Source organism: Sander vitreus, chromosome 11 (assembly GCF_031162955.1).
Source record: "Sander vitreus isolate 19-12246 chromosome 11, sanVit1, whole genome shotgun sequence".
Classification (NCBI taxonomy): domain Eukaryota; kingdom Metazoa; phylum Chordata; class Actinopteri; order Perciformes; family Percidae; genus Sander; species Sander vitreus.
The window spans coordinates 13,113,646-13,139,073 of NC_135865.1; the positions used below are offsets into that span (position 1 = coordinate 13,113,646).

Below are 25,428 nucleotides of genomic sequence, written 5' to 3' on the forward strand. Positions count from 1 at the left end.
CTTGTGCTGCAGGGGGCACTGTATGTCAAACTCTGAAAGTGCAACTTTTGATGCACTATTTTGAATAATACATCGATTTCAAATCAATGGATAAAATACACTAGACAGAAGAACTTGAACTTTTTATAAAACAAAAGCACAACCACTAAACAAAACAGTGCAAGTGCTGAAAATGAGCACTTGAGGCTTTTTATTTTTTTTATTTTTTTTGCTGCATCACGTCACAAATTTATTCAGGTCAAGTCAAAAATACATTTATATAGATATTTTCTATCTCTCTGCTACATGAAATGAACACAATCATCAGGATGAATTATTTACATTAATCACAAGGTTGTACACTGAGTCAGACAATAAAAGAACCCAAACAGAGTTACTTTGAGCACAGAACGAGAGAGACACAAGGCGAGGTGTACCGAGTGGTCAAGGTACAGCGTCTGTTACAAAAGGACCAGTGCTTAAAGCCAACAATCATGTTGTCATGGCAAAGACAAATAAAAACCTGCTGGAAATCAACACACACTAGACAGTAGGATACAGTATTCTGGTGGACACGTAACAACACACTCAGAGAGTTCAAATGGATTGAAACCGTATTGGGTATCAGCCAGATGAATGTCTTTGATAAGTTTGTAAAGGGGGTTTAACATTATTTTAACATTAGGCAGAGAAAAATGTTCAACAGAACAAACCCTCAGTGTTGGTGATAAACCATCTGTTGAATCATCATGTCCAGTAAATGGGTAGATGAGGCAAAGATGGAATCAGATGGCAGTAAGATAGGTAACAATGTCACACTCCAACCATCAACAGAAGTGTATTCTATCCGGTCGGACTCTGACACAGGTAATGTGCAGAGGGTAGAGTAAATGCAAGTTTTTACTCCTTGTAGTTCACCTCTGATGGCCTCATTGTTGTCCAATTAACTTCAGAGAGCAAACATCTAATTTGTGCCATACTGGTGAAATAATTTGATATTCTGTCCATATTTACATCCTGCCAGAAATTATTTTTTTTTAAGTTCCAAAAAGTTTAAAAAACCAGCGAATTAGTAGATGGTAAAATACTGCATGCTGAAAATATGAGCAGTAACTGCTCCAAGTGTGGTCGAGCAAATTCCTATTTACAGTGATGGCCAGACATACATGACTGGATCGTACGAGTGTGTCATGAGTATTTCTTTCTGTGTGCCTGTGGATGTCCTCACTGTGGTAAGGCTTTCAAGATGGCATTCACCTCCTCGGCTACTGCTGTCAGCGCAAACTCAAACTGGTCCTGATCAGGATGAGAGGTGGGGAAAATAAATAGCGAGATGGAAATGCAAGGGTGAAAGGTGTGAATGGGATGGTTAGAGATAGGACAGAGAGAGACAGTTGGATTATGATAGATGTCCACTTCAAAAGTGCTTAAATAGTGCAAACACAGATTTATGGTACCTTGGTGCGGACCAAGCCAGGTCTCTGGTCTCTGATGTGCTCCAGTGTGGCTGCTATGTCGATCTCCTTCACTCCTAAAAACAACAACAGGAACAGTAAAAGCATTACGACCACAGTTTTTGAGGTATACTGCCAGAGTTTTGGTGCCACAGAATTTAAGAGCCTTTACTCTTAGCACTCTATAAAAATGTAAATAGGAAAATACAAAGTCATCCTGACAACTAAGAAAACAATTATTATGCTACCCTCTTTGTATCACCTTGACACACTAAAATAAACCTTCAGGGTGAAGATAAGGGTGAATTAATAGTTAATTTAACTTAAGTCAGTACCCGTAGTATTTGTTAATGATTCCCAAATGATTTGTAAACCTTTAAGAAATCATTTGTAAACCGTCATTTGTAAACATTATTTGGATGGCTATTATAAAGTTGCAACCTTGTTAATAGTTGATTAATACTTTCTAAAGCATCTATAAACATTATTCAGATAGCTCACCAAGAAAAGACTTAATAGGGCCAAATTAATGTTACTTCATGCTTTAAAAAAAACACTTATGAATCAATAACTAATTATTAAAACCATAAGTTGCAACTTTATAATAGCCATCCAAATAATGTTTTTTAGATGTTTACAAAACAATTATTTCACCATTGGAAAAGTATTAACTATCTAAATGTATAAACTAATTATTTTATATGACACTAAACTAATAATAAAATAACATAAATTACAGCATTACTGATAATTAATAAATATCATTAGGAATCATCATTTCATTGTTTTGTTAACAGTAACATAACTAATGTTATCAACTATTAATCATCTATCAATTTACCATTTATTAATGATGGTTATTAAAGTGTTACCCATTATGGAACAACATCCATTAATGATACATGTATTCATCTATACTTTAGTGTGGAATAATTCAAATGCCACATAAGCAGACTCATTTAACTACATTGTGACTATAGCCCCCTCAGCTGTCCACAATAGGTAACACAAGTATACACACTGAGCGCCTATGAGCCTTGACAAATTCCACCCTCGCCCCAAATGTTGACTTTGCTGTTTGTGTGTGTGTGTGTGTGTGTGTGTGTGTGTCAGTGTTGATTGCTGACTGTAATTTACTCCAATATTGAGGGGGCGGGGGAAGGGGGAGCATCAAGTTAACGTGAAGCTGAAGTGAATTTGGCAGGTTAATCCACCTGTCCAGATCCGCCACAACTTTGTTAAGTGTGTTACAAAAATTGTTTTTAATGATTGTCTGTATAGAGGAAGAGATATCTATCCCCAGATAAGTGAAGCTTTTAGTGACTGGAATAGATGCAGGGATGGGAGCATCACACATCGCCTGATTTAAAAGATTTCTGCCAGTTTATTTTAAAACCAGAAAGTTTGCCGTAATGTTCAAAGGTTGATAAAACATGTGGGATACACTGCACTGGGTTATTTATATACAATAAAACATCATCAACATAAAGTGAGACGTGATGGCGTGTTTCCCTAATGGCAATTGGAGAGATTGTGGGTGAGCCACGGATGGCTTGCGCCAGAGGTTCAAGAGAAAGGGCGAATAACAGAGGGCTAAGAGGGCAGCCTTGTCTTGATCCTCTCGAGACAGCAAAGGGAGAAGAGCTAGTTTTGCCCGTAAGCACTCAGGCTGTTGGGTTATTATATAGCACCTTAATCATATTCAAGCCGAGGGGTTCAAGCCGACCCCCATGAACTCTAACACCGACCACAGAAATGGCCACTCCAGGCGGTCAAATGCCTTCATTGCATCAAGTCAAAGGACAGCAGTAGGGGAACTTAAGCCTTGAGCACCATCTATAATATGTAATAGTCTTCTGACATTATCTGTAGCAAGTCCAGACTTTATAAACCCTGTCTGGTCACTATGAACCAGTTCTGTCATATGGCCTTGAAGCCGCCGGGCCAGTAACTTCAATAAATCTTTAAACCTGCATTCTATCTAAGTTCAAGAAATAGATTGTTTGATTGTGTGTGTGTGTGTGTGTGTGTGTGTGTGTGTGTGTGCGTCCAGCTGCAAGGTTAATAATTTAATTAGGGCTGTCAATCGATTAAAAAATGTAATCTAATTAATTACATACTCTGTGATTAATTAATCGAAATGAATCGCATACATAATTAACGGTGCCTGAACCGATACTTTTTAATAAAATAAAAAAAGAAAGGAAAAAAAAGGGTACTAAACAACAGTTGGTGACATTAAAGAACAGCTTGTTTATTGCTAAGGCCATATGGTCAAAATTAAATGATTTAATAATAATGTATAACAATAACAATAACTTATTTCACTAGTAAATTGCTGTTGAACGACAAAAACAACCACCAGATGGGAAAGACATTTACAATAACTTCAAATGCACCACTAGGCTGTAGTTTACCAGCTTAATTGAACGCACCGTCTGTGTTGTTTAGCTAGCGGTAGGCTAACGTTAGCTGATGTTGAGTATAGTGTTAACTAGCGCCATGTGCAGCGGTGTTTGTGTTGCCTGTATCGTCTGTTTCAGAGCATCAGAGAGAAGCGCAGACATATCAGTGACACCAGATTTCGGTAGCCAGGGTTGGCAGGAAGAAGATTTTTACAAGTAAATGTTCCAATCAATGATCCAGGCAGAACATTCTCGTCTCCCTCCTTCATTTTACAGTCCAATGGGGCTAGAACGGCTCCGGGTCAAACGTCAATATGGAATGGATTAATCTGCGTTATTTTTTTTAACACGTTATTTTTTCTCAGATTAATTAATCAAAATTAACGCATTATTTTGACAGCCCTAAATTTAATATGCTGTAAAGGTACAGAAAGGATTAATAAAGTACACTGCCTTAAAAGTTCAAGAAATAGATTGTTTGATTGTGTGTGTGTGTGTGTGTGTGTGTGTGTGTGTGTGAGCGACTCACCCTTGGCCATGCGGTTCAGTACCATATCAATCAGGATGTATGCGCCAGTCCGGCTAGTGCCATCACTGTGAGAGTGAGAGAGATAAAAAAAAGGAAGCATTGAACTTAATTCTCCAAAGTGTTTTACCTCAATCTGCTTTCCAAACACATATTGTTCATATTATATGATTCTGTAAATTCCGGTGCGTCACAGAAATCAGACACTCATTAGACTCTTTTTTTTTTCTTTTTACCCGCAGTGGACAATGATTGGGCAGGAACGACCTCTGTAGCATTTGTTCACCTTCCTGAAAAGCAGGAACAAGGGACAGCAGAGAAAGAAAGGAGAACAAAGAACAGAAAAAAGGCTTTATTATAAAATAATGTATTATAAACGTAAATCAAGACACTAATAAATGCATACAACACCAAGTGCTTGAGGCTTGTGATTCAATCAAAGGCAATGAGAGGATAGCAGAATGTGACCAAGAAAGAAGAACAAAGGATTGAAAGATATATGACAGATGAAAACAGTAAGATCAGGATTGAGGTAAAGGATGTCAGGACAGGAACAAATAGAAAACTGCATGAGGTGGTGGACGTCAGTGACATGGTAAAACAGGCAGGAATAGGTAAAGAGGAAGCCACAGATTCACTGTCCCTCTTGCAGTAGCCAGTCACACCTTCCAATGCTCATTTTTGTGACTATGCAACTGGAGCCAGAGTACTAGCTGCAAACCACAAAAATGACACTGGGAAATGTTAAAATACAAACCTATCAACCTGCACACTGGGCGAGAGGGAGAGAGAGAGAGAGAGAGAGAGAGAGAGAGAGAGAGCTAAGATGATAGATAGGGTATTGAATGTGGAACACACCATGCAGAATGGCAGGGAAGATTGGACACAGAGAATAAAAGATGGATGTGATGAATGTGATCAGGACGATAAAAACCTGCTGGTGTGTTAGGGTACCAGTGAGTCATTGCAATATTACACACACTGCATCCTGACCCCCTGTCGCGTTTTGCGTTTAATATTGAGAGTCTTGTGGCACCTGTTGAAATCAAGGGCACACGTGGGGATAATCGATATGTTCACATTTACGTGCAATTGTGTAGTTTGTTACCTGCGGAAGTCGAGCAGCGGCCGCGTGGAGGTGGGGATGCCGTCATCTGGCCAGCTCAGCAGGTGAAACTGCGTCAAGGTTCTGGTCTCCTGTGTCTGGAGGTTCTTCAGGTAGAAGCTACGCACCAGGAAGTCCTTACACCAGATGTGCTCTGACACCAGGTTCACCTGATAAACACAAAGACACAGAGAGGGAAAAAAGAGAGGGACAATGGCAGACACAAGAGAGGTATGGACAAGACAGTAAAAGAAAGTGAGTTGATGGATGCAACATTTCAACCCTGCAAAGTCAGGCAAACATCCATGTGAACCTAAAGCAGTATTCTTGCTTAAATAAAAAAACATTTAACATAACCCTGCCACTCTTTTGTACATATGTGTTTTGAACAAAAACTATTATGGGAACAGGTCTACTGCAGGGAAACTGTACTTATTACACTGAATGTTTGTTACTAGGAGAGCATTATAAAAAAAAATGTAAAATGAAAGGTTGTGAGTTATATACGACAGGAAAATAACCTCATAGATGTGGTAGAGTGATGAGCCCTCGTCAGGCCAGTATCGCTCGCACTGTTTCTCTCCATCTTCCACCAGAGCTGTCATCATCACTATCACTGTGCAGCCATTCTCCCACACCATCTGCCAGTCAGAGATAACACACACACACACACACACACACACACGCACACACACGCACACACACACGCACACATACACACACACACACACACACACGCACACACACACACACACACACACACACACACACACACGGATGACACGCATTAAAAATAAGTACAGTATGTGAATAACAAGGCAGATTTCCTGCAGATGGACTGAATGGTCCAATGGCCTGCATTGTTTTAATTTGTCACTAAACAGCAAGTAAAGTAAATCCTCTTAATTGTGAGTAAGACAGAAAAAAGAACAGAGGAAGACTGTATTGACCTGCCAGAAATCAGTGACAGTGTGAGGCAGTGGTCCCTGTGTGGCGATATAAGCTGGCTGGCGAGGGTCATGATCAACCTATGGGTTAAAAAAGGAAGAGAGCAGAGTTTCTCAGAGGTTTTTCCTGCTGAGGATTCTCAAAAAGATACGAGTTACAGCAATGGAGCAATTCAATCTCATACAGAAAATTAATATAGTTATAACTATGTAAGTCTTTTCTTTGGGCTCTTGGGCATGGATTTAATTTACAGATTAGACTTAAATCAGGTCTAAGTGGTCATATTATGAGCGAGAGAGAGAGAGAGACAGAATGTAACTGTAAGACACATCCAAATAGTTTCAGTATTCACAATTCACAAATTTTCTCTCTGTAAAAGAAGAAGAATTAATTAGTTTCTTGCTGAAGTCATATACAATGAAAATGTATTAGCAGCAATATATAGTAGTATATTCTTCATATATAGTTCAAATATATACCTAAATCAAACTTGCATAAGACATGATAATAATGTATTTATATCCTCATATTGTATAAGCATTAAGGGGATAAACCAACATGTAACAAACCACTAATTATAAATATCATCACATACTGTAAATGTTTTAGATTATTTGAAGTATTCTTACAATGATGCTGGCGTTGATGTAGTCTTGTTTATTGGGGTTGACTTCAGTCTTCAGCTTCACCCGGGAGTGATCATCTGTAAAAGAAAACAAGATTGAGGCACTGAACGAATGACTTAGCAGGGTGATCAATGATTGATATAAACATGACACAAGCACAGATAAAGATAGGAAACAATCACAGTGACACATTGATGAACTAACAGGGGATGGATGCAGCGTGTCTGTTTTTGTCCATGTTGCTGGGGATTTGAGCCACAGCTACTGAACTGGGTTCAGCCTGGTATGAGCACAAAGCCTCCCACTCCCTCTGAAGACGGTCCTTATTACGCAGGTGATCCTCCATATAAGCCTGACAGAGACATAACATGCACATAAAATATAGGATGTTAATATCGGCGAGGTAAAGGATGATTTTTTTTATACACCAGAAAGTACATTTTCTCTCCTCTCTGATTAACTCACCAGTATCATGTGCCCAGTAGAGATGTCCATGTTAGACTGGGCTGGTTCTTCGCTCCAGGACGGGGTGGAGCTGTGGGTGGAGGATGGGCTGTGCTGGAGGCCATCGCTGAACTGGGAGGAAACGCTGCTGACGCGAGACGTGTCCGTACCCCTTCGACCGCCAGCACCCGGGCATATGGCGGACCCCGTCATGCCGCTGCTCACCCCGGCCACAAGGTCCTGGCGGGACAGGGAGGTTTTGGACGCCATGTGCTGCCGACATAGCTCCTGAGTGGAAAGTAAGGAGAGGGAGCGGTAGAACAGGAAAACAAGGTAATTAATAAATAACAGGGCTGCAACTATGCATTATTATCAATACTGATTAATTGAATAATCAGTTACTGTATAGGTGAATGTACTAATTGTGAAAAATGATGACAAATGCGTTCAAAAGTCTTGGCTTTTTTGCCACTTACTGTTTAGTACTGATGATTATTTTCTGATGATTGAGTTAATCAACTGACATTATGATTATTTCATGTCATTAACATTCTAAGTCATTCTTCTGTCTGATTAAAAATAAATTTCTTCATTACGACCTACTGTATATGCTCTGAATAACAAATGTAAATTCACAAATAGATTGCCCTTTCAAACATACATAATGGGGTTTCTTACATATTGTCATGACATTGACACTTATGTAACAGTATGTATGTAGCAAACAAACAAACAAACAAAACCTGGGATTTTATACAAAATGGCCTTTCCTCAGTCCTGAATCTTCTTATGCTGCCCTACCTGGTAGTCAAAGTGTGTTTCTGCTCCTCCCTCTGGCCCCAGTCCAAGCTTGCCATTTGCCACTTGCTGAGAGTAGTGCCTGAGACAAGCTACAGCCATGGCCAACACCAGCACGCCTCCTACGACTGCCATGGAAACAAGGGTGATGACTGTGCCACTGGAGCCCTGGGAAACCCTGGTTACCTGAGGGAGGCCCCGTGCATCCGTCCTCTGGGGTGGAAAAAAACATCATAAGGAGCAGTGAGTAATATGGGCAAGGGGCAAGGAACACAAAGAAAAGAAAAGATTATTATTCACATAAGTGCTATCTCCATTTGTTGACATCTCGCCTTTTGAGAGTAGTCAACCCAAGCTAAGCTACCCAGGGAATCTGCCCTCACCACTAGCATTTAAAGGTCACTCGTTTCATTTGAACAACACAATTTGTTCTATGTAACTGTATATGACAGCAAGGTGTGCTCAGCGAGAGGTTGATGTTGAGTTTTAAAGACAGAGGTCCGAGAAGTCAAGGTAGTATGAACCAGAAACCAATTAAAAAGACAGCAGTGTGTCATTCCACCTCTTCATCATCATCTTTTCTATCTTTTAAAACTAGGTTGCCCAATTATATGCAGCAGCCCCTGAATCCAATTGGTGTATGTATGTGTGTGTGTGTGTGTGTGTGTGTGTGTGTGTGTGTGTGTGTGCGTGCGTGCGTGCGTGCGCGTGCGTGCGTGTGTGTGTGTGTGTGTGTGTTATCCTGATAGTCAGTCTAAAGGGAATTTCGTTATCGATCTCTATACACAAAGTTTGAGATGCAGGCGATGAGTCAGAGGCCTGGAATCATGCTGTTTGTTTGAACAGCAAATAATGAGGTTAATGACACCTGTGACTGTTGCCATAGCACCTGGGATCTGGGAGCCACAGTAGGGGGTGGGAGTGGGGGAGACTGAGCACCATGGCAACAAGTGACATGATGGTTGTTATGAGGTGAAGACTTGCTGATTTGCTCTGGCACACACAGACACACACGTACACGCACACGCACACGCACACGCACACGCACACACACACACACACACACACACACACACAAACAAACACACAGGCAAACACCTCCACACAATATTACAGCACAGCAAGTGTAGTGGTGGATATAAAACAAGCTCTATAACTGAGATGAATGTACTGCCTTTGTGCTGCGTCACAGTACAGTACAGTGCTTGTGCTCACCAAGTAATTTTTCTTACAAAAAGTTGAGTTCATTTTCTTCCTCAACACCTTCGTTTGATGGTATTTAATGATATTCCGACTGAGCAATACCAAATATATCCTCTGCGTTTGCAAACACACCATATCTGAACCAGTCCTTAATCCTGTGCTTCATGTGTTAGGTGATTTGTACGGGTTTTCACAAAACACTAACACACCTAGCTGTGTATCTGAACCATTTCACAAACGACCATTTCAAACTACCAGTGACACGGCTTGATGCAAATCCCTTAACATCCCTGGGTTAACATACAGAATCAAGCCACTTAGTAACTACCAAAGACAGCCACAAATAAATTAAGGTAGATCCATACAAAAAATACAGTAACTAGCTGGTGGTCTGCCAGAATCTAATTTAACACTAGCAAGTCTGATCATCTGTCAAGCGAGGGTCCATACATGAATAGATCTAAATGAAATGGTAAGGAATACAGAGGAGTGATTATATCTCTGTTGCCTTGACAACCGCTCCATATGTTACTACAGTTTTTTTCGATTGCTCAAGCAGTATTTTGAAAACAGGGACCGTTTTTTTTAAAACACTACACCCAATTAGCAGAACACCTCTGACCCTTTACAAAATGAAACACTCTTGCAAAAACTATACACTAATTTATAAAAAACATATTTTGTTACCATATGAAACACACACGTTTCATATGACTTAATTCTGTTTCAACCAGTTACACACTGCTGTCGCTAACCTAAAACCCTTTTAGCAATTCTACTTCTTAGTGATGAGTACTGTAAATGAAGTACACAGAGAAAGTGCAAATATACAATAAATTCACCAAACTCTACACAAGACCAATGCTGCAGACTGAGGAAAATATAATGTATTTCTCTCCATATACCCAAATCAGTTAACATGTCAACATGGAGAATCCCAACAAAACATGTCCCAGTTTTCATGCTACTACAGTAGTGTGCATAACACTGTTAGCTCAGCAAACAACAGACACACATAACATAGTGTATCCAGTACAGGTTAACAGTTAGGGTACAATTACAGTAGTAATGGCTGTGTTTCACAGATTGGCTTATAGGTGTGGTCATTTGAAAGTCAGTACTTTGGAATTTTAAGGAAGTGACATCATGATATACTTCTGTGTCTAATGTATACAAGTGTGTTTAGTGGTTTGCGAATGACTGTGTGTATTGTTTTGCAAAAAGTGTGAGGCTGACATTATGGTTATAGTGGTGCACATCTGGGCCAACATTTAGCTCATTTTTATTTTTATTTATTTTTTAACCTTTATTTATCCAGGTAAGTCGATTGAGAACAATTTCTCATTTGCAACGACAACCTGTCACATTCACACAGTTACACATTCATACCTGGAAGCTGCCCAGTACAACCACAGTCTGATCTGCTGGCCACTTAGCAGCTCCACTGGAGCGGTTGGGGTTAAGGGCCTTGCTCAAGGGCACCTCAGTGGTGGTAATGAGGGAGGGACAAGCGCTGCTCTTTCACTTTCCCCACCCAGATTTTATCCTGCTGCTCTGGGGATTGAAACTCCCGGTCCCAAGCTTGCTTCCTTAACCCCTAGACCACCACTGCCCCCTTAAGTGTAAGGTTTTGATAATTGTGTAATACTTTTGATTTCAGTGTGTAAGCAATCGGCAAAAACTGTAATAGGAGCGGTTACAAAGGGAATTTTCTTCAGAGGCTAAGTGAGTTTCTGTTTATGTGTGTATCAAGTACCTCTCCCACTCCCGCCTGTACAATCTTCAGGCCTGTCTCAGACTCCAGGAAGTTCTTTTCAGATACTGATGGGGTGAAAAAAACGACAATTATTATTGATGTGAGAAAAAAAAAACACGTTTGGTGAAATGGTATTTAAGGAAGAAACTGTGAGAGCGACAGTACCCACGTAGTTGCCCACGTACTTTTCACTTCATACTTGTGTGTATGTGTGGGTAGGTAGGTGTTATTGTGTCTGTGTGTTTTTGAGCCTCACCAGCTTTAGCAGCCACCTCTTCAGCCGTCATGTTGTGTTCATTCTGGCGGATACGGAACGTCAGCGCAGGGCCCACCACACTGGCAACACAAAACCACAGGGACACTGTAAAAATGATTCTTAATGTTTAGAGTAAAAACCTAAAATGTACAACTCTCTCTCGCACACACACACACACACGCACGCACGCACGCACGCACGCACGCACGCACGCACACACACACACACACACACACACACACAATCAAACAATATCTATCTAATAACACCACAGGGACACACATGTTAGATGCTTCAAAACTGTAAAAATGATCCTTAATGTTTAGAGTAAAAACCTAAAATGTACAACTCTCTCTCTCACACACACACACACACACACACGCACACACACACGCACACACACACACACACACACACACACACACACACAGAGAGGCCAATGTGAAACAGGGACAAATAAACTTATATTAACAGACTTCAGCTTCAGCCCACTGACATACTTACATCAATCAATTACGCAATCATGTCTGCTTAGTATAACCTCAAACTACTATACTATCCCTGGAGATAAAGTCGAGCATTTATTTATCTGTGTGTGTGTATGTGTGTGTGTGTGTGTGTGTGTGTGTGTGTGTGTGTGTTTGAAAGAGAGAGCGAGTGAGAGAGCAAGTGTGTACAGGACCGACCCGTCTGGGCTCCGTGTTGGTGATGTTCCATATTAATAGATATGCTAATCAAAGCCAAATCATATGCAAATATGCATGATGGATTGATGCTGCAGATACAACTCAGTTTGCTCTCATGAATAAACACACACGCGCGCGCACACACACATGCACGCACGCACGCACACACGGCACCACAGGGACACACGTTAGATGCTTCAAAACTTTAAAAATGATTCTTAATGTTTAGGGTAAAATCTAAAATGTACAACTCTCTCTCACACACTGACACACACACACACACACACACACACACACACACACACACACACACACACACACACACGGTGGTGTTACCTGATTTTGATGAAGCTGCTTGTTGTCAGGTGTATCTTATCAGCCAGTAGCTCCAACAGCTTCACTCCATCATACAAACTCAGAGGACTACGAATGAAAAACATAATTATCCTAAACGTGTTTTATCTATACTAGTGAGTAATATGACATGTAGTGACTTCATGTTTAAGTAGTTTATTTATAATAAACAGAAAGCTGAAAGCTTTTGATGGAGTGCTGACCTCTGGTTGGTGTAAATGTACCCATACTCCTCCTTGGCTCCTGTACCCTCAACCAGTGGCAGCCCCTGCTTCTTCAAACTTTGTCCAGTTTCAGCAGGAGCGGCCTGCGGAGGCTGGGAGGCAGAAGGAGGGAGACTGGCGCTCTTAGCTGGAGGTGTAGTTGGCACTGAGGTGGAGTGGGGGGCAGGAGCATCAGGGGGACCGGGAACAGGGACAGGCTTCTCCGGCTTATGGGACACACTGTCTGTTTTTAACAGCTGCATCTAAGGGGGAATGATAAAAGACCTGTCAGTTATAAAGGTGTATGATTGCTCCTTGTGAACACTGCTGACAATGAATGTTGACATACCTCCTTGAGGGCAATAAGGTCTTTCTCAGTAGGATCTGCGTTAGGACAGACAAACTGATATTTTTAAACAAATACTACAATACAACACAGTTTTATTTTAGCATTGTTTTCCCCATTTACGCAAGAGTCAGCCAGCAAGATGTGGTATTTTTCTTGGGATATTTGCTTTACTGGCAGAAAATGGATGATAGAATAAAATCATAAGGTATAAAAGTCATATTAAAAGGTAGTAGGCTGCAGATTTTTAACTTCTAATCCTTCATATATGTATATATATATAGATGTTGAAATGTAATATTGTAGCTTTATAATTCCACCTTTATGTGTAAAAGAAAGGACAGAGGACTCAGTATTTCCATTTAGTTTACAAATTACTGAAAGACTGACCTGTTTTGTCTTGGGCCCGCATCAGCTGCAGAATGAGGGCTAGCTTGTAGAGCTGCTCTTGACTGAGCTCTCTGGGGTCAACTCCATACCTCTGCAGGACTCCTGACATCCTCTGGAGCAGGCCATCTAACACAGTAGAGCAAAGTTAGCATTAACTTATCCAATTTAGAAATTGGATGGATGTACTGTATATGCACACAGCGTAAGTATGCCTATTGCTTAAATCTGTTGAAGCATTTCTTTAAATGTGTTGTGAAGAAATGATGTAATACATCATGTAAATTAAGTTTGAATCAAATTAAGTTCCTTTTCCGCACCATTGTTTCCAGACAGAGTGCTGATGTCCTGAGGAACTTTTTTATTCTGCAGCGTTTGCTGTCTGCCAGCAGTACCAAGTCTCTCCTCTAGGGTGTAGTCTTCCACATAGTCCACTGGTATCTCCAGTTCCAGGTCCTCATAATAAGGCAGACCTGCTTATAGCATAGCATAGCATAGCATATGATGTTAAAGAGAATTGTTTAGTCATAATGTTTCTAAATGCTTAAAAAAGCCTCTACATGGCCGTATTCTTTTGACCAGACAACAATTAAGTTGAATGTTTTCATCTGTCATGGTTATTTATTGTGTATTTTATTTAGGAAAATAACAAATTTTTGTTTACCTGCAGGAGCCATGGCAGCTGCCCCTCGGTGGCGATAAGAGGGTTCCGCAGATGCCAGGTACAGAGACAAGGCTTCCTGTAGCAGCTGCCTGTCTCGCTCTCGCTCTCGCTCTCTTTGATTGGCCTGGGACCTTGAAGAGGGGCGGGCATAACCGGCTCCTGCTCCAATGAGTGATCTCTCCACATCATCTTGATATCTATGCTGGAATTAGGAGAGATATCACGCTGATTTAGTACTGTCTGGATGTGTGTGTGATATCTAAGGTTTAATATGTCATATGCATTATATTTATTCATGTTTCTGCGTTTTCTGATGTATTTACCATCTAGGATGATATACAATGGGTTTAACTCTAGATTGTGATGTCCTATTGTTTTATGAGTTGGGATTTAATTTGTGTTTGTCTGTTTTAACCACACATATGCCACACACACACACACACACACACACACACACACACACACACACACACACACACACACACACACACACACCTGCCTTTGGATGCTAATGATGTGTGTGTACCTGGTGGTATTGGTATGGGTCCATTGAGGCTGTCTGCATGTGTAGTGGGGACTGAGGAGGCTCAACAATCATGTAGTCCACATAGTTGCCACCAGAAGGTGTGGACCCCAACTTAGGGCTGTGGTGGTGGGGGATGTTCTGTTTGGACCTGGCAACCCAGAGAGAAACAAAGAGAGGATTAGGATGGCACAGGGGTTGAGAGGAGGAAAGGATAAGGGAATAGGTCCCGAGGGAAATAAATAGACTCAGGGTGAAATGAATAGATGCCTCTGACTCCGTCCTTTGACTTATTTGTGTTGTGTAATATGTACATTCCTCAATAAATATCACTGTAACTGGAGAGTACTCACGAATGAGAAGAGGAGGAAGAGGAGTTTGGCTTAGAGGGGTGGGTAGTATGGGGAACTCTCTTCAGCTCCTTTGATAAGATATACTGAGTGATGTCATTTTGCCAGGAAAGACCTGCCACGCACATGCACACAAACACACACGCACACACACACACACACACACACACACACACACACACACACACACACACACACACACACACACACACACACACACACACACACACACACACACACACACACACACACAAAGCAATTAAAGAATGCTAAGTGCTTGGATTTCTGCCTGTACATGTTACTGCACTGTACTACTGTAGTTAGTGCTAGCATGCTAACATGGTACACTAAAGGGTGAACATGGTAAACATTATACCTGCCAAACATCAGAATGTTAGCATTGTCATTTTGAGCATGTTAGCATGCTGACGTTAGCATTTAGCTTACAGAACAGCTGTGTCTATGTACAACCTCACAGAGCTGCTAGCATGGCTATAGACTCTTAGTCTTGTTTTAAAAATATTTTATTTTGCATTGACTTTCTTTCCTTTGAATTAGACTGACACGTGACAGAAGACTGAAATTTAAATTCTATGTACAATAATGCAGATATAATACAGAATGTAATTCATGTAAAAACAGTTAAAATGAGCCCCGAAAGAGACACACACACACCTTAAACAACTTTATTGTTTAAACCTTTGACTATACAGTAACTTAGAAGCAATGGGGTATTCACTCTAACATTTTTTGCTTTTTTAAATAATGCTATTGATGATTTTTATGTGTCATCTCACCTTGCAGCATGAGCTGTTTGAGGACTTCCTGCATTCTCTTCAGAACAGGCACTGACACCTGGTACTGGACCAGATCCTGCTTCGAGCTACGACACTGACCGAACAATCCATCTGGAATAAACACACACACACACACACACACACACACACACACACACAACATATATATTATATATACAACATTTACAACATATTTGTAACCCTTATTTTGCCAGTAGTCGCTTGACTTCTGGCCTAAAATCTAGCACAGTTTACAGACAATAAGGAGGAAAAACACCGGTGTAAATAATAATAATAATAATATTATTGATGGCTGAATTCCATTTACTAAGTGCTTCAGTTTCAGGGTTCAGGTATTGTCCATGCAAGCTCATGGGGACACACTTACTTACTTGAATAGAACAGAGTAACACCTGCTACCTATAAATGCCTTTTGAAAATACAGTCTCTGATAATGTAACAATGCATTTATTAAAGTTTTTATTTTCTGTGATTTTTAGCTAAAGCTGTTCACATTTTAACCACCAATATCTCACGGAGCTGTCCTTGAGGTATGGTACATTCATTTGTAATAATACCCCTAACTCTTATGTAGCACACCTACCTGACTGCACTTCCACACAGCACACTAGCCCACAGCAGTGAGTCATAGCCTTGAAGTACAGCCCACACACTTATACTGCTTGCCACTGCTTTTGACAAGGTTCTGCCACTGTCAGTCCAGTGCTTTAGAAAATTTCCTTTGAAATAGTTGCTAATCTGCAGGCAGCCTCATGGCAACAGAAATGATCAATCATCATTTGCTCAGTATTATTTTTAGTGTTAGTGTTAGTGTGTTAATTGTTCTTATGTCATGATCACAAATGAATCTATATTCTCAACATCTGCAGTACATGAAAAGATGTACCAATTCTGTGCATAATGTCAGGGTAAGCAATTTACTTTTTTTTTTTACATAAGCCACAATGAAAATCGGCTGGAACCAGGGAATCAGGCGTACTGGAAAACCTCTGACCTACTTAGTGTCCTGCTTCAGCATCAGATAAAAGATTCAGCAGGAGAGTAGCCGTCCACCACAAAGTGTAAGTTACGTAAACAAGTGAGTTAGATATTGAGAATCTTAAATGTCCTACTTTATTTAGAGATATCAATATTGATGTCACATCAGTGGCATAAGGCCTGAATCTATCTCTGAAATCTCAGTGAATAAAAATGAAGATATTTCTGAAGAAAAAGTCAGACTGTGATGTGACGGGAATAAATCTTAACTGGCGCACTGATGAGTCATCACAGTCTTTCACTACACTGACTAAATCTCACACAACCCAACCTGCCACTGTAAAACAGTGAATTGTTATACTGAAAAGATTAGTGAGGATTAATACATTTATGTAGTTTATATATTGTTATAGGAAACAGTACAGATTATGTTTTGCTACTCAACGTTTTGAAGAGTAAATAGACTGACATGTTTTTAATTAAATTCTGTTTTGCAGAGTTAACTCCTTGTAGGTGGGTGGGTATACAATCAGGTAAATGCCTTATCCTTGTGTAAGTGTTAACCAAGTTGATCCTTAGTCTGAGAAGATTAACAGAATATTGACTAGAGATACAGATACAAACTTGTGCATCTTCCCCCACAATATTAATCCCAGTCAGTGAAACCTTTAATCAAATTACAAATAGTTGATGTCGATGATGTGATGTGACATAGGCTATTGTATCCTGGCAATGCATTGCACTGCTAGAGTGGCAGTACAGTAGCTGTTATTCTGGTGGTGAACTGGCTGAAAGAAGAGAAACATGAGGAGGAAGACTGGAAGATGAATGGAGAGAAGACAGCAAACTGCATGGCTTGATTGGATTGGGAGTATTTTGGGAGCTTGGGTTATTTCTGTAGATATCACTTTTGTGCAGGGAACATACCGTAGTAATTATCTTAGGACGGGGGATATCTGTTACATGTATAAGAAATGCAATGTATGTAATATGCAAAAATGCTAATATGCAAATATTTATTGGTAAATGAATTGTGATGACAAGCATTTGTGCTATATTCTACAGTAGGTGAAAGTTGTGCAAGCCTGAGGAAGAAAAGTGTGTGAAGTCACAGTAAAGTCAATTAGCCAAGCCAATCAAACTAAAGACATAAACACTGTGTGGAGCGCCGCACTAAGATGTGCATGTGCTACAGTGGCCTATTACAACAGACCCACCAAACCTCCCCTAGTTGGCTAGCTGGATTCCTGTTGTACATTGACCTGGTATCCCCTAAGTAAGCACCTCAAGGAGCAGCTGGTTGACATGGTCAGGGTGCTACACCTGTGCACACAGAACTCAGATCACAATGTATGACCTTAACCTGTTTAACACAGGCCTCACACTCTAACATACTCTACAGGCTTACAAAGCCTGCAATAACAACATTAATGTGACGTTGGTCCATGTATAAATGACCTTACACAGCACCACAAACAGGCCAACAACACCTCCACCACTGACTGTCTTTGAGAGCTGTGAAAACGGTGGAAAGACCCCAACGGTGTCTAATACTGCACACTCCACTACTTCTGCCAAATGTATCAAAAATAGTGTGACAGTAACAACCTGAAAAACGTTTAATCTGTCTGGCATATAGCCAAGTCTATAAGGGCCAGCCACACATCCTGTAAAAGACACAAATAAACAACTGCTGAGAGCACCTAAAAGATGATATGCATTCCACATAGCACACCAAGACACACAGCACACAATTCATCTTCCCGCTACCTCCTGTACCGGCTCAGTCTCTACATCGATCAACACAGAGAGACAAAATTGATATTGATACTCCCATTCAACTCCTGGTACGTCAGCAAACAAGCCTGCTTCAAAAACTTTGGAGTAATAAATAAATACCTCTAATGTATGTTAAATTTGCCTGTGAAAAGATAAACCAAAAGAAATATTAACAATAACTGCCACATATTTTCAATGCAGCATGTCTGCATTGTCTGTGAGATGGTCCAAAAATTATTTTTAGATAAATTACTAAATATGCTATTTAATATGAACATTTTTGATGCCTTGGACGTAAGGCAGGGCAAGGCAGCTTTATTTGTATAGCACATTTCAGCAACAGGGCAATTCAAAGTGCTTTACATAAAACATTAAAGAGCAGTTAGAAAACGATTAAAAAAAAACAAAGCAAATTAAAACATCAAAGTGCAAAGTAAAATCATTAATATAATCATTAATGTTACTCATGCAGTCACACCTCTTCAACCTCCTAATCTAAACACAACACAGCAGCTGCTTAAGTCACCAGGAGGAGACCTGTATGTATCTATGGAGACTGTGGAGGTTTCAAAAGAATTATTATTATATATTATTATATATATTAATTAGTATGTTTGTTTCTAACAAACATTGTTTGCAGCTTATTTTGAGGCTCCCATGTTCTATCCACAGACGCACAGATGTGCATAAATACAGCCTCTGCGCCTGAGTCTGCTCCTGAGCTGCAAGTACGCTGATCCATTCTGTGTTCCGGCCAATGGCTGTTCGTGTGCGTAAGTGCAATTTCCACAGAGAAGTGCGTAAGTGTGCGTCAGTGACTCATCACTCTATTTCCACAACAACTGTGGGGGTGTCGACCTCACAGTGATGTCAGTGTTGCTATGGAGACAGTAGAGCGGGGGAGGGGCTAGCTGAAATGAAGACGAGGACAGGGAGAGGGGCAGGTGACGGAGAGAGATAGACACATTGGGCTGAGAGAGGAAAGAGCCTTGACTTGTGTTTGTAAATTGTCACTCAGTCTTTGTGTTAGCGTGCTTCCAGTTGCATACAGTGTGTGTGTGTGTGTGTGTGTGTGTGTGTGTGTGTGTGTGTGTGTGTGTGCGTCCAGCTGCAAGGTTAATGATTTGATATGCTGTAAAAGTACAGAAAGGATTAATAAAGTACTGCCTTAAAAGCTCAAGAGAGATATTGTTTGATTGTGTGTGTGTGTGTGTGTGTGTGTGTGTGTGTGTACTCACCATCTGAGCAGAACTGATCCCCTGTGCACAGTTTTCTCTCAAACAAGCAACCTGAGGTAGAAAGACAAAGAGATGGCTAACAGGTACTCAAAGTACAACAATCGTTCACAGTAATTTCCATGGCAACGACTGCTTTAACTCACATTTAGAGGGTTGAAATGAGAACGCAGTTAAGTGAGCCTAACCCTGGTTTACTCTATATAATCACTTCAAATGTACTACTGGACAGTGGTTGGTAAAACACACCCTGTCTTCCATATTTTAATGTTCCCATTGTCAAAGCCAACCCACACTGCACTTATCATTTATAAGACCTTTATATAAAGTACATTTTAAAAGCTCCCTCAATCTTCACTTGGACAGTTTTGCTACTGCATAGACATCATCAGAATGTGTTACAGGTTGGACAGGCTATCAGTGCTTCTACATATATCTTTGATAAGCATGGCGGAAGCTAAAACATTGACCTAAATTTTGTGGTTGTGAAATACTGATCCGTTAGAGGGACAAGATTATTTTGGGGCTACAATGTTATGCTGATTTGTTAACTGGTTTGTAATTGAACAGTGTTGTCACTAGTATTGTAGTTGGTAATTCCTTTACATTTCATTTTTAATGGTGAGTAAGACCTTGGAGGGTAGTGTGGGAAGGAGCAGCTGGCTGATGATAGATAGGAATGTAACACAGCAGAATATGCATGGATTGTTCTGTCTGTCTGTCTTTCTCTTTCACGTCACAGCTCACTTTTTGCTACTACTCTAGGATCACGTTTTGTCTCTGTTTGCATGTACAAGACAAAAACAAGTGAATAAATGGTATGGAGTATGTGTCTGCATGTGTGTATATGAGGAAATGAGAGATGTACTATTCCAAATGAAATGCAAAACATGGCAGATGAGTAGCTGGTTGGCAGAATGGATATGAATTGAATGTTTACCTGAACATAAACTTGGATAGAGAAGATTGAAAACTATTTCCTCAACCTTTCAATGAAATGACGCAGAACCTAACAGTAGCTTCAGTGACTCACCCTTAGAGTCTTTTAAGAGAAAAACACACACACACACACACACACACACACACACACACACACACACACACACACACACACACACACACACACACACACACAATGTGCACACAGTGCAAGTGAGTGTCTTGTATTTCTGTGATGTCTTCTCAAATTTATTTATTTAATTATCTTCAAAACCTGAGGCTATATTTTAATGACTAATGGGGGCAGTAATCACTTTTCTGGAATTTCGCTTCACTCGGAATTATTTGGATCAAATCTTACTCTCAGTCTTACACACACATTTGATGACTTCTTACTGTAAAAACAACAATAGAGTGTCAAGGTGCTGTTTTGCAAAACTACATGCAAAACCCATTTTCTTAGAGACCTGGGCTCTACAGTCTGTGGAATATTAAGTGAACCTTAATGTGCAGGGGAAATAATGAGGTATCTGAGTAATTGTAACACACAGGGGCTTGCAGAGGGACTGACATACACATTACCACAATGTTGACAAGATAATAATGTACGTAAATGCCAATGTTAGTCATCTAACACGGATTGGTTGTCCAGGAAAGGACATCTGGTAGTGTTAGGCCAACAAGCAACATGAATGTAAATCCAAGAAACAAATGACAAAAATACTTCAACTGTTTAATTTGACTGTTTTACTGTTTATTTTCTAGGGCTGGAAACTTATTTCTATTCCATCCATTTTAATTTCCTGTACACTTTGGTTTGGTACTGTAAATGCAACTTTGATGAAGAAGTTAACATTCCAAGCATCCTAGCATCCAACAGTCGGGCTGGCAGCAACAGCAAAAAACAATTTTTTTTGTAAGAACAATTATTTTAATTTCAAATGGGAAAAAAAATGTGCACCATAGCATGGTAAAATGTAGCACAATGGGTTCAATGAATCTCATAAGTTTGGTGAGCAATTTTAGGAGAAACTTGACCTATTATACGTGTTTTTCATAGCAACAGGACAACCACCCTCAAGCTCCAACATAAACATCATACTACGTGTGCGAGGATGGACAGTCGGACTTATGGATGGATGGCTAATCAAATGAACAGATGGACTGGTGTGTGAAAGAACAGAGATGGAAGCAATGAGGCGTTAATGGATGAAGGGACAAAGGGAAGCAACAGTGGTTGCTGGTTTCTCTCCATGGTGCTGAAATCTCAGGCACTTGCAGAATGGCTTCCCATTGAGCTGTCCATTATTCATTGTAAGGGTTTTTTAAAATGCAATTGTAATTTCTCATAACTTTTTGCAATGATGAATGATTTGTAATAGCAAGCAGCACATAATCACGCACAGAATCACCAGTATTTTAATTTTTATGCATGTATCCAACATTTTATGTTCAATTTTGCTTGTTTTGATAGATGTTTTGTAAATGTTCTGTGTTCAAAACTAAGTTTCAATAATATGACAATACAGCAGACCGAGTTGGAGGGGTATTAAAAATATTTTATTCACAGTCCATCAAACTCTAACATCCCTTGCTATCACAATGAGCTGCTTTAGGTGTCTAAAATAAAGCGTACTCAATTGTTTACAACAATGTAACAATTCACTTGTTGCATCATTGATTCAATCACAAATGATGCCGGTTTATTGCATCCTTCTACAAAAAGGAAAAACAATTAAATCACTCTAACTTTAGAAATTAACAATATAAAATAGTCAAGCTGAAACTACTACTGCTGCCACTGTCAATACTATTCAAACAGCCACGACTGCTAATGTCACAGACATTTTTATTGCTGAGAGTGAAATTTGACATTGACACTTTCCAGATATCAGTAAACACAATTTCACTTAACTTGTTTTCTTTATTCATTTTTTTCATTTATTTCTCAATAGAGAATATGCAATCTACAATATATCTCTGATCAAAAGCAGTCTTTTCTGTCTTCAGTGTATGATATCATATAAAATGTAGTGGTGCATAACTTTTTGTCTCTTTTTTATGGTTAAAACATAAAAACGATCATGTACTGTATGTTAGCCTGGCCATTATTCATGTATCCCCAACTGAATTGTGTGGCTTTCCTTCCTTCTCAATAGAAAGGACTACAAATGATAACATAATGCCAATAACAGCATTAGGAGTGTTGGTCGGTGGCATGACATGGATCATAATTGTCCTAAATGATCCCAGGCTCTACCAGAAAATAAAAAAAACACTCACTATAGACCCAGGTTTTCTCTTCCCTATCACTCTTCGCATCCTCCATCTCTCCCCCTGCCTCAGTTAAATCTCATTATCTACATTTAGTACCCACCCACCCTCTCTATGACAAATCATTTACAGTTTATTTTGGAAGAATGACACTTACATATAGAGATCTATAAATGTGTCTCTGTTGGAATATTACAGGACCATGATAGCGATGTCACAGAGGATAACGTATCCTACAGTCGGATGAGATCACCGTGAAGTCATTAGCTTTACTTAGACACACCATGTAGCCTACCTGTGGGAATATTACTGGAATATGACCGTGCTTCTCTGATAAGGACCGTGCCATCATCAGTATAATCACCATCACTTCCATTATCATCTTACCGTATTTATCTGAGATTCCGGGTTGGCACAACACGGTTAAAAGGAGCAAAGCTCGCCATGGCTTAAGGTGTTGCATGGTCCTCTGAAGTCTCCCAGCAGCGGAGGAGATGCAGAGAGAAAAGATGCGAAGTCCCTTTGGTCCCAGTTATTTTTATTTTTTTAAATCCCCATCTTTTTCAAACGAGCTGAAGCCAGTGTCGACAGCTCACATTGCACCCCAAGAGCCCATGTGACGGAAAAATATAAATGAATAGCTGAAAAAAAACAACTAATTCCTCACAGTGAAGGCGGGGCGTGAGGATGTGGAGGAGGATGTGAACACGCGACGTAGTATCGACTCGCCAATGAACGACTGCGGAAATAGCGTAGCTACAATCTGTAGAAGCAGGGAGCTCTCAGAGGGAGTCAACCTGCAGCCGATGTACGTCATCACGGCTAGCGATACGTTTTATTTTCCACCTATTCACAGACGTCATGCATTCATTAATCACAAAGGTACGCGTGCACACACAACGTGGGAAATGCATAATACGGCTTGTGCACAGGACAGGTAGCCTACATATCCAAGTCTCACATCTTAAGCTGATGTTTACATTTAGACACTGGTTTTAAGCTGACTTGGTGTTTATTTGGTGATGAAACAAAAATGTGCTACACAGTGTAACATTTTTGTCTTTCCCCCCCAATCCGATTAACGGAAGGAAGGATGGGAACAAGAGTTATATCTCAAAGAACTATGCCTAAAGGCCCTACATATGCACGCAGAGTAGTCTCTTCAGTTCACCTCAGCCATTCACCGTTCACCATCAACACATGTGGTCTTACTGGTTTACCAGTGAGTGCACCAAGATCCAATATGTGGAAACTAAACTGACATTAGCCTACCAGTGTTATGACATTCCCAGTGTCCTGACAATTGTGACAACTTTGGTGTTCAAAAAATACTTTATCATAGATCTATCATAGATAGATATTTGACTCTCAATCTAGCATTTTAGAAATGACCAAACTTAATGTACCATTCTTTTATTATTTATCTTATTTGAGCCTTCCTGATTGGAACTGCATTGAATATGGCAGAGAGCCATAGTGGTGTTACAGCAGTTCATGTTGTTGTCTAGTTGGCCTCTTGCTCCCTCTTGTGTCTATGGCACTGATTACACTATGTGCATTCAGATCTGTTGTCATGCTGGCAGCTGTGCGATGTAACAGGTGAAGAAGTCTATGGCCGGCCACACATTTACAGCACCCTATTCTGGAGAATAATAGGGCTAGAAAATATTACTAATTATAGTAGAAATTAGGAAACTCTGAACATGTAAAATAATGAAAAATACAATTTGAAAGAAAAAACAGTTCTGGAGCTTTCCAAAGAGTACTAAAAATATACTTGCTTTTTAATTTAAGCAAACTAACAGATGTACAGACTGCCCAATAAAGACCAGATTCTTGGCTTTGGCCATGATATTCACTCAGTGATCCTATCCTTGGCAACATCCAATCTGATGATGTCACGGGATCAGCATCGCTAGAGTTTACTTGTACTGAATGTTAAGTTGTGCATTGTTCTCTCATGAAACAGTGCTCATTTTACTGACAGAAGTCTGGTGCATCTGGGCTGTGCTAAAACAGGAAGTAGCCTTTCTATCTAGTATGACTTATGAATCACATGGTTTGATTCGACACCCACTGCTTGCTATTTCAGGCACATTGTGTTGTCGATGGCTTTTGAAATCATATCTCTCCTAAGATAGACCTAAAATAGATCTGAAACAAGTTTACTCTTAAAAGATGTCTATAAAGATGTTTCCATGTTACATGGTTGCATGCAATCAACAATGTGAAAACACACACACAGACACAAACACACACACACACACACACACACACACACACACACACACACACACACACACACACACACATACACACACGCTGCCTATATGGCTAATCCTCTGTCTTCCTCACTCCTTTACTCTTATCCGTTCATCCTTGTGTCACTCTT

At 40.1% G+C, this 25,428-nt stretch overlaps 1 protein-coding gene across 3 annotated transcripts; it reads right to left on the minus strand.

Moving 5' to 3' along the window:
- Positions 1-184: 184 nt before the first annotated feature.
- Positions 185-23,753, minus strand: ptprna (protein tyrosine phosphatase receptor type Na). Of its 3 annotated transcripts, none has more exons than XM_078261681.1 (24): positions 23,424-23,753; positions 19,827-19,877; positions 15,811-15,921; positions 15,017-15,128; positions 14,667-14,814; positions 14,141-14,342; positions 13,797-13,949; positions 13,480-13,605; positions 13,093-13,127; positions 12,744-13,006; positions 12,523-12,609; positions 11,501-11,580; positions 11,245-11,309; positions 8,289-8,498; positions 7,509-7,775; positions 7,248-7,395; positions 7,047-7,120; positions 6,420-6,497; positions 5,991-6,110; positions 5,473-5,639; positions 4,601-4,654; positions 4,368-4,432; positions 1,437-1,510; positions 185-1,275 (listed from the first exon to the last, which is right to left on the minus strand). In XM_078261681.1, the coding sequence occupies exons 1-24, from the start codon at positions 23,497-23,499 to the stop codon at positions 1,204-1,206; spliced, it is 2,838 nt and encodes a 945-aa protein (XP_078117807.1). In that variant the 5' UTR covers positions 23,500-23,753; the 3' UTR covers positions 185-1,203. The 3 variants fall into 3 exon arrangements, with proteins under 3 accessions (XP_078117807.1, XP_078117808.1, XP_078117806.1); XM_078261682.1 differs by having other exon boundaries at positions 7,509-7,772; positions 13,797-13,952; XM_078261680.1 differs by having other exon boundaries at positions 13,797-13,952.
- Positions 23,754-25,428: the final 1,675 nt, after the last annotated feature.